General features: G+C 41.2%; 1 protein-coding gene and 2 long non-coding RNA genes across 3 annotated transcripts; 2 read left to right on the top strand and 1 right to left on the bottom strand.

Annotated features, from left to right (window-relative positions):
• Nucleotides 1-2,078: 2,078 nt before the first annotated feature.
• LOC123484121 lies at nt 2,079-3,812 on the top strand. Its single transcript, XR_006658408.1, has 6 exons — nt 2,079-2,122; nt 2,364-2,426; nt 2,933-3,022; nt 3,155-3,205; nt 3,395-3,476; nt 3,580-3,812. It is a non-coding gene; the product is annotated as an uncharacterized LOC123484121 (long non-coding RNA).
• A 6,164-nt stretch (nt 3,813-9,976) lies between these two features.
• LOC121552861 (vacuolar protein sorting-associated protein 27) lies at nt 9,977-12,828 on the top strand. The gene is made up of 11 exons (XM_041865944.2): nt 9,977-10,045; nt 10,188-10,253; nt 10,356-10,400; nt 10,543-10,602; nt 10,918-11,160; nt 11,416-11,478; nt 11,781-11,906; nt 12,246-12,275; nt 12,386-12,469; nt 12,596-12,659; nt 12,775-12,828. Exons 2-10 carry the CDS (start codon nt 10,194-10,196, stop codon nt 12,629-12,631), a joined length of 747 nt encoding a protein of 248 aa, XP_041721878.1. The 5' UTR covers nt 9,977-10,045; nt 10,188-10,193; the 3' UTR covers nt 12,632-12,659; nt 12,775-12,828.
• A 638-nt stretch (nt 12,829-13,466) lies between these two features.
• Nucleotides 13,467-13,899, bottom strand: LOC123484122. The gene is made up of 3 exons (XR_006658409.1): nt 13,863-13,899; nt 13,655-13,672; nt 13,467-13,537 (listed from the first exon to the last, which is right to left on the bottom strand). It is a non-coding gene; the product is annotated as an uncharacterized LOC123484122 (long non-coding RNA).
• Between the last annotated feature and the right edge of the window lie 778 nt (nt 13,900-14,677).

The following is a 14,677-nucleotide window of genomic DNA, read 5'->3' as shown; positions in this document are numbered from 1 at the left end:
AATGAACAAGCTGCACATGCTTTCGTACGACAGTGAAGTTCACATATTGCATTGTGAAATTTCCCTGCCCATTCATTCACAAACCCACAAGTATGTCAGTAAGATGTTTCACATTTTCAGTAAGATGTTCAAGACTAACACAAGCCACAATGGCTGCGGATTGACTGTGGATTGAACCATACGGTGGGACATTTTTAAACAAACAAACTTATTATACAATATTTCTAACTATTTTTCAGTGTGTGTGTATAACCAAAAAGGATGAGTCATTAGTCATAACATATAATTAAAAAAACTAAGTGGGAACATTTGGTCTCATACTTCACAAACGACATGACATTCTATTATCACAATACAGCCGCAGACTCACCTAGGTGGCATTTACCTGTAATACTGTACACCCATCCCAGACAACCTAAGAGCTGCATGACACCATTCCCATCCAACCACAATGGAGACGTGTCATAGCTAAGCATGGGTCCTGTGAACATGTGCAGACTTGTATGGCATGTGAAAGTAAATAGGCAGTTTAAGGTTTAACAATGTCACAAGTCTGTTCACAATCTCTTTAGGAATCATTAAGTATGCATTTACCCTACTTAAGGGTGTACAGAAGGAGTACATTATTTGTTAAAACCACAACAATTGTGATAGTAAAAATAGTTTAATTTATACAGAAGCCATCTACAATCATATTATGTTGATTTACGTTCTTAGATTATTTACCCATATGGATTTCATGCTATACTTAGGTCATGGGCCTACAAGATTACAACCTGGTTGCTTAATCTGTTTGTGACCTTTCATGGTCCTACTGCGGTCACTAATGGTCACTTAGTAATATTTGGAACAATGGTCAATGGTCTTATGGACCAGGTATTGGAGTCTTTGAAGATTAAAACCACACAGTGCCTTTGGCTTCATTTTAATTAGGTCACTCCTGTTATTATGGCCAACAAGTGACCAACATGAAGATGTATTATTTCTGGGCTCTGTTCTAATTGGTTGCTTTAGAAGATCTAACGTCAATAAAAGGCTATGTTCAAATCTCAGAGGGCAACTGAGAATACTGCTTGGAGGACAGCACCTAAAGCAAAACAATTTTCACCACTTTAAGGTCTGTATTTTTGCCTTCATATTCAAACATTATATATGATTTGATAATTTTGTTAGCAGCAAATAATCTAGATAATGTATCTGGTACACTAGCCCAATATTGAGCAATACTAATCATGTTTGTGGTCTGTCTGTCAATATTCCAGATTGCAAAATGAAGCTTCTTCTTTTTGTAGCCTTCATGGCCACCATCTTCAATGTGAGTATATCACATGATCATCACACAACAATGTACAAAATCCAATGTTTGCATTCAAAATGACTCAGCCAATAATGACATTTCTTTTTCTTTTCTCAATGATCTCTTTAGGTCAATGCTGGCAAGGTAAGATACTGGGCACTAAAAACATATTTATCCTTCACCAATCCAATGCTTTTAGGTTTGTGGGAAGTAGTGAATGAGTGCACACCTCAGGAAAAGCTGTTGATAGAATTCAAGGTCATATCATATTTGCCTTTGTCGTTTCTCAGAAGCTGAGACTGCTGGCAGGTCTAAATGGTGGAGTGGTGTCTGGGGTTAACCCTGGACTGGTGGTGGGGGCCCTGAACCCTGGCGTCCTCACTGGTGGCACTGGGTTGATTGGGCAGCCTCAGTTTGCCCAGGTCAGTCATCAATATCCCTGTTTTCAGTTTCATTCTATTTCAACAAATGTGTTATACAGTAACTGTTCACTACAGGTGGATAAACAAATAATTAATAGTTTTTAAACTACTTAGCACCTTTTTTTAAAACAATATCAACAGTTTATGCAACAGACAGTCAATTGTGTATTAGGGAGAGATGGTGTGGGAGGGAAAACTATATATTTATCTAAGTGCTGAATAATTTGGCACAACTTTCTCTCCTCACGCATACAGATGGTTCCAGGTGTCCCCACGTATGTCATGCAGCCCCAAGCTGTCCCTGCTGGTCCCTATGGTTTCCCCAATGTCGGGATGCAGCAGCCACAACCGTTCCCCTAACTTCCCTGGGCAGTACCAGTATCCTGGCCCACCATCTAATGGGGTATGACTCTAAATAAATACACTTGATACTTCTTATTCTGCTACATATGTGCTTATATTTTACGAGTTCTAAACATGGGAAATACATTGGACACATTTTTGTTCTGGGGTACAACTTTGGAAAACTGCACATGTTTATATTGCACATTCTGCGTTTGTCTTTTGGTGTTATTAGGGTATTATATGAGAAGAAACAATGGGAAATGCTATGCAGTAATTAAAATGTTAATTCTCATGAACAGCTGCCTTACTACATGGGTGTCCCTCAAATGGCAGGAATGAATCCTCCACAACAGCAAGTCATGGTATTGTCAACTCTATGTACTCAAACTTATGTTGCGTTCACTTGATGTCGGAAATCGGAACGCTGAAATTTCCGACTTGCTAACCTAGGCGGAAGAGTCAGAATGCGAGTCTCCTACATGGGAGGTATCAGAATTAACCAATAGGAAGCTCTAGGCAAATAAGGTATGTTAAATTTAACTCGTAGATCCCAAGGATCTGACATGAATGCGGCATTATCACCAGAGGGAGAGAGTGTATTACATACATTTACATTTCAGTCATTTAGCAGACGCTCTTATCCAGAGCGACTTACAGTTAGTGAGTGCATACATTTTCATACTGGTCCCCCGTGGGAGTCGAACCCACAACCCTGGCATTGCAAGTGCCATGCTCTACGAACTGAGCAACACGGGACTACAGGAAAATATAGGCACTCACAAATCATGAATACATTTTTTTTATTTTGAGCATTCCATCATTTACAATTTATAATAAATATATACTAATAACTCTTCCTTCTGGTTAGGGAGTCCAAGGTGCAGGTGGGATTCCCATGATGCAACAGCAGCAGCCGCAGCAGGGTCCTCCACAAACAGAGGCCGTGAGAAGATTCAAGGTACAGTAATGGTCAACGACCGTACAGTACATGTGCCTCATGGTCAATAGTGTATCTCAATCTGTAATTAACTCTGTGGTAGGAAAGGAATCTAGCTAATGTGCATATGTTCATATGATTTTCACCTTTTAGCGCTTTCTGATGAGGAGGGCTCACACCATGAAACCTGATTTGGATATTCAGGTACAAAATGATGCACATTTAATCTGATACATGCAGTAGTTGAAATGCTTAAGTACTGATTATGAAGGTGTTATGTATGGGTTATGAATGTGTTATGAATTTATGAAGGTGGTACCCTTCAAATAAATTGTTATCAGAAGGGTTTTAATGATTTGTATTTATACATGTTGGCTATCCTTTCTCATTCAGATTTCGACTGAGACAACTCCATCCCCAACTACTTGTTAAGACAATATTCAAGTTTAGAGTGGACAAATTGGAGAGGAACAAGGTATACATCAAAATACAAACAGTCTACTTACATATGTGGTACTGTACAATGTCCCATTATTGAAAAAAAAAAGCAAGATGTATCTTGGGTCATTTATTTACAGGTGTCTACTGTAGAAGATGGACGCAGGGGAATTTCACAAAATCGTCCACAACACTATAAGTTAATCATATCAGATACCCTAGCGGTATAACCGAAAGGTTGCTGATTCAAATCCCTGAGCCATCTAGGTGAAAAATCTGTTGATGTGCCTTTGAGCAAGGTACTTAACCCTAATTGCTCTGGATAAGAGTGTCTGCTAAATGCCTAAAATTTAAACGTATAACATTGAATACATGTAGATCTTATTTGACATTTCTTGTATGTTTCTTCTTGAAATTTCAATAAACATGACTATTAGCCTTCATAAAAGTTGTTTGTTTGGTTGGTTTGAAATGGCTTTCCACTCCATGAAGTGGGTTGATTTTTGTGCCTTCTATGTGTATCATGCAAATGTATGGCATGTTGCCCCGATTTCTAGAATTTAACTTTGGCTTATATTGCCATCTATTGGCAGAATGAAATTAATTTGAGTAACAAAAATATTATGAGCCCAGTTTAACGGACTCAGATTAAGCTTAGTCCATAAGAAGCACTTTCAATGAGCATGCATTTTAGTCCAGGACTAGCTTGAATTTCTGTCCAGGAAACCAGCCCTTTAAGAATTGGTGAGGACTTAAGAAAGTCAAGACACGGTTGGTGAAGAAGCACATAGACAGGCTACAAGTGACTGCAGGGCTCTATGAAGAACAGACCCGGCGCCATGAAAAAGTGACTAAGGGGGCAGTTGAAATCGGTGAGGAGGCACAATTTTGGGGGATTCTTGCATTGGAATTATATTGAATTCTGCTTATATCACGCTATACCACAATAAACATAAAGTTCAAATGCCAAGACTCCGAGACCATTGATTGAGTGCTTTTGAAGTGACACTGTATCAGCTGCACTGTATCAGCACAATTGGTAATGAATATAGGCTACAAGATAGAAAGGGTAATTCACCTATTACAAACAACCTATGTGAATGCAGCCATACACACAGTTGTCTTAACAAAATAATGCAAACTAAATGCTGAACGTAGTAGCCTAGTTATTCATGCATGCAAACAAAAATACTTAATAGCAGTTTGGCTTAGAATACCGACACAACTGCGAATGCGAATGAATGAATGCGAACAGCACAAAATAGCGGTACTAAGTAGGCCTAGTAAACAAAATATCAGATCGATAAAGGCATGACAAAATCTATATTTATGCTAGTTACATTAACAGTAAACTAACACAGTAAACAAAAGGCTAATGGAGATCCAAATATAGACTACAGCCTACTACAGTGAGATGCAGCCATGCACAGCTGTCTTGCCTAACAAAAAGGGCTATAGGCCCGCGTCTAACATAGAAAACAATGGCGCTCATGAGTACAGCAACACGTTGTGATATAGCACAATACACTTATGTGAATCAAATTCAACCCACGTAGTCAATTAGGCAATGCCAGCCTACCATAAACACATTTCCAATACACACAGTTCCATTTACAACCACAAAAACCAAGAAAACCATAATAGAATGTATCTATTTCTATGATCAAACATACCGATATGTAACTATACCCAGGGGCATCCTTTGGGTTCTTGCATTGGAATTATATTGAATTCTGCAGTAACCCAGTATTCCAGCCACTCTTCCTATGAACCAGATGCTATTAAATGAATGTTTTTGGACAGAAAACCTGCGACTAGGGTAGTATTCTAGATTAACCTGGGCTGGCTCCTCTGTTCCAAGATCGCCAGGAACAGTCGGAGGTGGAGGGGGCTGTATCCTGCCAATATCCTGGCAGTGCTTGTGGAAGGGTGGGTAGGCTCTGCACGCGAAGCCAGCTGGAGCTCGGCAGCATCATCACTGCTGGGCTTGGCGGTGGCCTCGGTGGTTTGATGCTGCAGCTGCTGCTGCTCATCACTCTCCTTCTCCTTTTGGCTTTGTTTGGGTACTTTGGCAAAGCCAATTACTGATATCCATCGTGGCAGTGGCATATTAGCTGGTTCGAGCTAGCTAAATAGGCTAAGATTAATAACAATAACACTTTTTACAGCTAGCTAAGCAGCTACAGTGGGGGAAAAAAGTATTTAGTCAGCCACCAATTGTGCAAGTTCTCCCACTTAAAAAGATGAGAGGGCCTGTAATTTTCATCATAGGTACACGTCAACTATGACAGACAAATTGAAGAAAAAAATTCCAGAAAATCACATTGTAGGATTTTTTATGAATTTATTTGCAAATGATGGTGGAAAATAAGTATATGGTCACCTACAAACAAGCAAGATTTCTGGCTCTCACAGACCTGTAACTTCTTCTTTAAGAGGCTCCTCTGTCCTCCACTCGTTACCTGTATTAATGGCACCTGTTTGAACTTGTTATCAGTATAAAAGACACCTGTCCACAACCTCAAACAGTCACACTCCAAACTCCACTATGGCCAAGACCAAAGAGCTGTCAAAGGACACCAGAAACAAAATTGTAGACCTGCACCAGGCTGGGAAGACTGAATCTGCAATAGGTAAGCAGCTTGGTTTGAAGAAATCAACTGTGGGAGCAATTATTTGGAAATGGAAGACATACAAGACCACTGATAATCTCCCTCGATCTGGGGCTCCACGCAAGATCTCACCCCGTCGGGTCAAAATGATCACAAGAACGGTGAGCAAAAATCCCAGAACCACACGGGGGGACCTAGTGAATGACCTGCAGAGAGCTGGGACCAAAGTAACAAAGCCTACCATCAGTAACAGGGTAACTACGCCGACAGGGACTATGCCGACAGGGACTCAAATCCTGCAGTGCCAGACGTGTCCCCCTGCTTAAGCCAGTACATGTCCAGGCCCGTCTGAAGTTTGCTAGAGTGCATTTGGATGATCCAGAAGAGGATTGGGAGAATGTCATATGGTCAGATGAAACCAAAACAAAACTTTTTGGTAAAAACTCAACTCGTCGTGTTTGGAGGACAAAGAATGCTGAGTTGCATCCAAAGAACACCATACCTACTGTGAAGCATGGGGGTGGAAACATCATGCTTTGGGGCTGTTTTTCTGCAAAGGGACCAGGACGACTGATCCGTGTAAAGGAAAGAATGCATGGGGCCATGTATCATGAGATTTTGAGTGAAAACCTCCTTCCATCAGCAAGGGCATTGAAGATGAAGCGTGGCTGGGTCTTTCAGCATGACAATGATCCCAAACACACCGCCCGGGCAACGAAGGAGTGGCTTCGTAAGAAGCATTTCAAGGTCCTGGAGTGGCCTAGCCAGTCTCCAGATCTCAACCCCATAAAAAATCTTTGGAGGGAGTTGAAAGTCTGTGTTGCCCAGCGACAGCCCCAAAACATCACTGCTCTAGAGGAGATCTGCATGGAGGAATGGGCCCAAATACCAGCAACAGTGTGTGAAAACCTTGTGAAGACTTACAGAAAACATTTGACCTGTGTCATTGCCAACAAAGGGTATATAACAAAGTATTGAGAAACTTTTGTTATTGACCAAATACTTATTTTCCACCATAATTTGCAAATAAATTCATTAAAAATCCTACAATGTGATTTTCTGGAGAAAAAAATCTCATTTTGTTTGTCATAGTTGACGTGTACCTATGATGAAAATTACAGGCCTCTCTCATCTTTTTAAGTGGCTTGCACAATTGGTGGCTGACTAAATACTTTTTTCCCCCACTGTAACTAAACTCTGTAGTGGTGGGGTTTGAGGCAAGGTTGAGTGAAGCAGCTTCAACGGTAAACTTGACCACGCCCTTATAAATCGAAATAAAATATTACAGGTGGAGGCGTACCACGTTATTCACTTAGCCTACCACAGATGAGAAGCGTTTTCCCCCGCTTTTTATGGAAACCCAAAGGAGTCACACCTAACGACCCCAGGGGCTTTCCATAGCCCCCCCCCACACACATCACGTGCTCTCTGTCCATTGTGCTGACACAGCACAGCGGAGATACACATTTTGCCACGACCTGTCTGTCACGCCCTGGCTCTGGGGACTCTAGTATGTTGAGCCAGGGTGTGAGTTTTCATTTGTTTTTCGTTTCTAGTTGTTGTATTTCTATGTTGGCCAGAATGGTTCTCAATCAGAGGCAACGAGTGTCAGCTGTTGCTGGTTGTCTCTGATTGGGAACCATATTTAGACAGCCTGTTTTCCCACAGTGGTTGTGGGATCTTGTTCCAGTGTGGTTTGTGTTAGACCGAGGACGTCACGGTATCGTTTGTTGTTTTGTTCGTGTTATCATCATTATTTAATAAATATGTTCACTTTTCACGCTGCGCCTTGGTCCTCTGTACCCGACGATCGTGACAGAAGATCCCACCAACACTGGACCAAGCAGCGTGTCCAGGAGCCAGCGCCAGAGGTATCACTAAAGGACATCAACCTCTGCTGGGCCTGGCCCATGGGGAGGAGAGACCCCCAGAAAATTTTTAGGGGGGGGCTCACGCCGTTGACGACGGGGCAGCAGGAGGCCGCTATAGAGCTGTCCAGCAGGGTTGCAGAGGAGGCCGCCAGGTTAAGGGGGCCACTGGTCACAGAGGAGAGGGAAAGTGTAGAGGCACGGCGAGAGGTACTGGGGTGTGTTACCAGTCCGGTCTGGCCCGTTCCTGATCCCTGCGTAGGGCCAGTGGTGTGTGTCCCCAGTACGGTCCGGCCTGTTCCTGTTCCTCGCATCGAGCCTGTGGTGCGCGTCGTCAGCCCGGCCCGGCCTGTTCCTGCTCCACGCACCAAGCCTATGGTGCACATCGTCAGCCCGGTCCGGCCCGCTCCTGCTCCCCGCACCAAGTCAGGGGTGCGTTTCGTCAGCCCGGCTCGGCCCGTTCCTGCTCCCCACACCAAGCCAGTGGTGTGCGTTGTCAGTCCGGCACAGCCCGTGCCTGTTCAACCGGTGCCTGGTTCGGCACGGGTCAGCTGCTTCACGCCGGAGCTAGAGCAATCCGCTCCACCAGTGTGCAGTCCAGCTCCGGTCAGCAGGGCCAGACCGGACCAGGGGGTACTTTGGGGGTTAGAGAGGAGTGGGGATCATGCCCGGGGCCGGATCCGCCACCAAGGCGGAGTGCCCACCCGGTCCCTCCCCTGTGGTGTTTGGTTGGCGCGGTCGGAGTCCGCGCCTTTGGGGGGGTACTGTCACGCCCCTGGCTCTGGGGACTCTAGTATGTTGAGCCAGGGTGTGAGTTTTCATTAGTTTTTCGTTTCTAGTTGTTGTATTTCTATGTTGGCCAGAATGGTTCTCAATCAGAGGCAACGAGTGTCAGCTGTTGCTGGTTGTCTCTGATTGGGAACCATATTTAGACAGCCTGTTTTCCCACAGTGGTTGTGGGATCTTGTTCCAGTGTGGTTTGTGTTAGACCGAGGACGTCACGTTATCGTTTGTTGTTTTGTTCGTGTTATCATCATTATTTAATAAATATGTTCACTTTTCACGCTGCGCCTCGGTCCTCTGTACCTGACGATCGTGACACTGTCACTCAATCATTTGAACTTGATATTTTTATATAGGGACATAGAACTAAAACTGAGGGGGCACAAGTTTCAACTGAGGGGCCTAAGCCCCCCTTTGACCCCTCGTGGAACCGGGCCTGATGAAGAACAAGGGCAAGGTTTCTACTGTACATGGCACTTCTCACACTTCCTCAATCACTCTTAGAATATAATTATGTAATATAATATCATAAGACTTTGCAAATGTCTCTTTAAAAAGTAAAATCCTAACGTTAGGATCTAAAACCAGCAGCCCCCTGTTTGCCAGTTCAGTAACCACAGGGATTTGAACCAGCAACCTTACAGCTACCTGCCTATAATACCTTATTTGCAGGACATAATCAACACTGAAAATGTCAATCAAAAGACTTCCATTTACAAATGTCAACCCCACACCAGTCCATTGACTAATCATCTGTCTGAAAACTCTTAACCACCTGCAGAAAACTCTCTTGCAATGACACATATTATAATCACAGGTCTCTATGAAAGGTTTACAAATAACGCAGACTCATGGTCATCATGGGTATTGAGTTCAAGCGTCTTTTGGCCAATATAGGGAAAGTGATGTATAACAGGAGATTATCTATATATTGTGAACATAGGGGCAGAATACCCTTTGAAATAATGGGAGAGGGTTGACCGTTGTCCCCCTTTCATCCAACTAGTTTGTGTCATATAGAGTCAACATATTGGACAACAACATTAGAATTGGAGTATGACACCCCTGATAATGTCCAGCCATGAGATTCATTTTGACTTATGGTCAGTCCATAATGATACAGCTGCATATACCTGCACCGTAACTGTCTGAGTCTGAGAGTGATGTCATCTCAAAGAGCCTGTGCGTCATATTGACCATAGTCTGTGTGTGTCTGGGACATGACAGCTCAAATGGAAGGATAGAGATAGTTTAAAAGTAGGAGAGACACAGTAGGCTGGACAGAGATATAAAGAACACACAGGAAAAAAGGAAGACGGACTGAAGCTGCATTCTCTGATAAGGTAATACTGTCATGGGCTATCACTTGCTTTTGTATCAACAAAAATACTTAAAAATAAGTATGTATCACATACAACATGCTCAAGATGGTAACATGTATTGAGATGTCAGATATAAACAATATTTTTTCTGTCTTCATTGTAGGATATTATGAAGCTGCAGACTGTAACTGTTTTGGTCTGCCTTTTTGGTGCTAGCCTTTCACTTCCTGTGAGTTTCACACGTTACTTGAATATTCCGTAATTTATACACTTTATACATTTATACACTTCAAAATGAAACATATCAAATTGCTTTTGTTGCTTTTTAAAGATATATCAACAGCAAATTGGAATCCTCGCAAGTAACAGCAATGAGGTACATTGAATTATCCCATATGTTTTTGTCTGCAACTCTTGACATTGCATTTGTACTTCGTGATTTTTCCTTTTAATTTGATGTGTAGTAAAATACAATGCAATGTAGAGTAATTTTCTGACTGCCCACCCATCCTTTACAGATCCTGCGATTGAATGGACTGACCCTGTCAGGTGTAGGCTTTGGGCAAACACAAATGCAGGTACTGAACCAATCCAATCGAACTCAATCGAAATAGAAATCATTAGCCATGATAATGCTATAGACTGTGGTAAAGAAGATTGATATCATTAGCCGCATTTGCAGACAGCATAATAGTTAAAAATGGTCTCCAGTAATGTATTTCAGGAGCACCTTCCATTCCCACTTTACCTTGAACTACACTTATTTTCAGCTTTGGCATGTCAATTGAATTGTTAATTCGATTGCTCATCACCACTTGAACAACTTAGGTCAGCAAAGCTTTGATATTATCTTAGGTCAGAGACAGATTTTTTACCCAATCTTGCTTGTTCAGGCGTCTCCGTTCATGCCCCGGTACGTGATCCAGCAGCAGCCTGAACTGGGTCTCCCCCAGATGGTGAACTTTAACCCCCAGGTGGGAGGCCCTTTCGGCCCCCAGATGATGTTCCCTACACAGGGGAACCAGCTGCCCCCCGTGCTGTACGCCAATGCCCAACAGGAGCAGCCTGGGGCCCCCCAGGACCCCAACAACCCCAATAACCCAAATAACTCCCAGCAACCACAAAACCCTGCACAGGTAGGCTACTGTACCATTTCAGATCAGTCAGTTGGTCTATGTATGTTTTTACACAAATTCAATGAAATACCAATGTTTTTGATGGATACCAATGACAAATACACATTGTTGTTTTTTTCCTGGAGTCAGTTTGTCTGTTTTTATACAAATACAATGCAATTCAATGAAATACCATGTGTCAAGGTAATCCACTACTAATTGTCAAAGTCTTTCCAGTATTTATTGAAGTTGTATTTATTTTCTATTTTCCTGAAGGGGGTTCCCCAGTTTCCTCAGTACTACCCATCCTTTTCATTTCCCCAGCAACCAAGAATGCAGGTACAGTGGAGTTTCACTCTTTCAATGTGATTTGTTCCTGTAAGAGATGATATACACTCTTTATTCAGATTAAAGGATCATTTTACCCCCCATTTTTTTGTTGTATTTTGTTCATTTCTTTAGTCCACTGTTGATATGGTCCCCACAAATTGTGCATGTCGCCAGTAAAGTTTTCAAGATAGAGCACTAAAAAGCTAAATGTGTCATGATGATGCGTTTTGCATAACATGATGCAAAACATATCATCATCACACTTTTTGATCCTTTAAGACTCTTAACTTTCACAAGTGTATCTTCCCTAGGGCTACCCCTACTACATGTCTTACGGTTACCCCAACAACCCCCAGCCTAACCAGAACAACCAGGTGAACGGGAAGAACCAGCAGAACTTGGAGAAACCCCCTCAGAAACCTCAGCTCCCACTACAGGTGAGGAGTGGTCCTTACATAGGTGTCCTCTCCCTTCCCCTCATACTGGCCTGCTACACTAGACGCGTGACTTTTGCAGAGTGTGAGACGCTCCTATTCATTTCAATGAAACCTATGCATAAGCAGCACGGCTCCACAATAATAGAAAAGTTGAATGTGGCAGTTTAAAGTGCAGTGAAATATCTCAACAGAAAGGAAATTAGAGACAATGAACCGATAGTATGTAGTCATTTCATGATTTTAGTTAAATTTTAAACTAACAATCATTTTATAATTCGAAAATTCAACAGGCCAGACAGAGTATTTTAATAATCATTATTTTCCCTTTCAAAATTACAGCAGGCTGCCCAACCTCAGGCACCAGCAAAGGTAAGGAAGCTCTTACTACTGTGTCTGAATCATATATGAATAACAATAATCTGTCCTCTGATGTAGACTGTGCTGTATGATATTCAACTGTATTTTTGTGTTGTTGATAGACATGGCCTAAAGGATTCCAGACAGAGGCTGCCAACCCTCCACCAGATCACCGTGGAGACACAGCTGACCCTGGCGTAGATGAGGTATGACCTCTACTTCTTATACTATGACTATAAAAATACTAATATAATATATATAGATTTTTAACATGTGATATGAAACATCTATTATTCTTATTATAATGTCATCATGCTAAAACATTTTTACAGGGTCGTCCCAACTTCGCTTTCCTGTTTGAGCCCTAGAATTGTATGTGGGGAAAAGAAAATTGAGGTAGGGTAACATTAGGGCCATTTCCAGGTTTCTATGATGGGAAGGAAACATTGTATTCATATCAGTAGTATACCGTACTTCCATTTAAGTGTTTCTTTTTTTGTTTAATTTTCAGGGATCGGCACATCAATCTCATATTCCTACTCCTATATTAATTAAAGATATGTTTTCAGTTACAATATGATACATTTTCTATTGTCAAATAAATCCATTATCAAGCAAAATCACAGTTGTCAATTGTACTTTGTATGCGCACAAAACAAGAATTCTTAGTTTGCATGCTGGAAGTTTTAATGAATGAATGAGCAATTATATCACACAAGTAACCTCCTCCAACACCTGCCATGTACTGTATAGATTTAAAGAGGTTCTAAAGAGGCTACACATAACTTGCAACTGGGGTGCTCTTGAGCCAAAAGGGGTCCCCTAAATGGACAGAAATATTGTCCAGAAATAACCTCACTGGACAGAGAGAGGCACACCTCCCCACACCCATGAGTAAAATCATATATTGTTAGGCTGAAACTAAGGATTGTGTGGTTTCAGGAGTTAAGAAATGGATTAGTATTTAGGAAAACATTTAGCAACTAAAAATCCAAAGTTCATCTTTAAAGTTGAATGTACTCCAGATAGATATGTAAATATGTCAACAATGTAATCTCAGTCCAATCAACGATTCCAATACAGATGCAAGCCTTTTCGGCTTCTTCTCCCTGTAAACAGGAAGAAGTAGTCAGAAATTGATAAAGAAATAGATGATGCATTGCAAAGAAACGCCTAGGCAAAGTGCTTAACAAGCCAGGATAACCTCACCTTCCATAAACCTTGTATCCGCCATATTATTTTTCTTCCTCCTCCCAAGTCTCTGTCTCCTCAGCCTGCAGATAGATCAATCATATCATGGTTCAAGTAGGAAATAGATTAGTGTATTGTAAGAATACAGATACAACTCGTCATATTAGGAAGAATATGCAATGTTATTACTAATTTCTTACCTTCATGAATGATGGGAGCTTTGGGTAAAGGTTGAAGGATTATAAGAAAACGTGATTAATACATGTTTTAGATGGTATTGTGAGTGACATTTGATTGAAAGAAACAATATTGTTACATTTGACAATATTTATTCATGATGACACTATAGCTGAAAGGGAATATTACAATCTCAATAAGAAGCATGTTTAGTAAACAGCCAATACTTACAAGTGTTGTTATCCCATATTCAAATGAGATTTTTGTCTGCAGGGAAAATAACAGATAAACATTTAAACATTTGTAAACGTAAGTATATTTCTTAAGAAAGAAGTTCACATAAAATATATATATTTGTATGCCATTTAGCAGACGCTTTTAGCCAAAGCGACTTACAGTCATACGTGCATACATTTTTGTGTATGGGTGGTCCCGGGGATCGAACCCACTACCTTGGCGTTACAAGCGCCGTGCTTTACAAGCTGAGCTACAGAGGACCACTATTTTCAGTTAACATTGTGATATTTTGTTCATGTTAATCATAAATGTATACATACCGTAGCTGAGGGGTTGTAGATGAGCTTCAGGTAAGGCTGGAATTGAGAAAAAAAGCGACATCATTTTAGCTATTTCTCTCATCTTAAAATCAACTTGTTTTCTATTTATTCAGCATTGTAAATATATAACAAATATTTTAAAGGTTCATAAGACACTTACCTGAAAACCAGATGAGTATGGGTATCCAAACTATCGAAACCAGGGACACAGAAAAAATATCAACTGCTTTTCAAGTTCTTTCAAGAAATTCAGACTTAACCAAAATCTACTAGAATTTGATTGGAAAAGGAATATCTCTTCATACCCCTAATTCTTGAGGTCTTTTACGTCCATTCTAGAAAAAATATTACAGCCACTTTAGATTTTAGTTTTCTTATCTGTTATATACAGCACAATGGCATACTTCCTGCTATTTTTCCTACAATACTTCAGAGTAATATAATTAAGCTAAAATGGAAAGTGAGACCAGGCTAGTCCATACCCTTGGT

The sequence above is a fragment of the Coregonus clupeaformis genome, unplaced genomic scaffold (genome assembly GCF_020615455.1).
Source record: "Coregonus clupeaformis isolate EN_2021a unplaced genomic scaffold, ASM2061545v1 scaf0202, whole genome shotgun sequence".
Lineage (NCBI taxonomy): Eukaryota > Metazoa > Chordata > Actinopteri > Salmoniformes > Salmonidae > Coregonus > Coregonus clupeaformis.
Note: the sequence above shows the minus strand (reverse complement) of the source record. Positions and strands in the feature narration are given on the sequence as shown.

Bases quoted from the DNA above. Each gene is read 5' to 3' on its own strand.
- LOC121552861 (XM_041865944.2), top strand. From the start codon at position 10,194: ATGAAGCTGCAGACTGTAACTGTTTTGGTCTGCCTTTTTGGTGCTAGC. The intron at 11,479-11,780 runs GTACAGTGGAGT...TATCTTCCCTAG, and splicing joins CCCAGCAACCAAGAATGCAG to GGCTACCCCTACTACATGTC. The intron at 12,276-12,385 runs GTAAGGAAGCTC...TGTTGTTGATAG, and splicing joins AACCTCAGGCACCAGCAAAG to ACATGGCCTAAAGGATTCCA.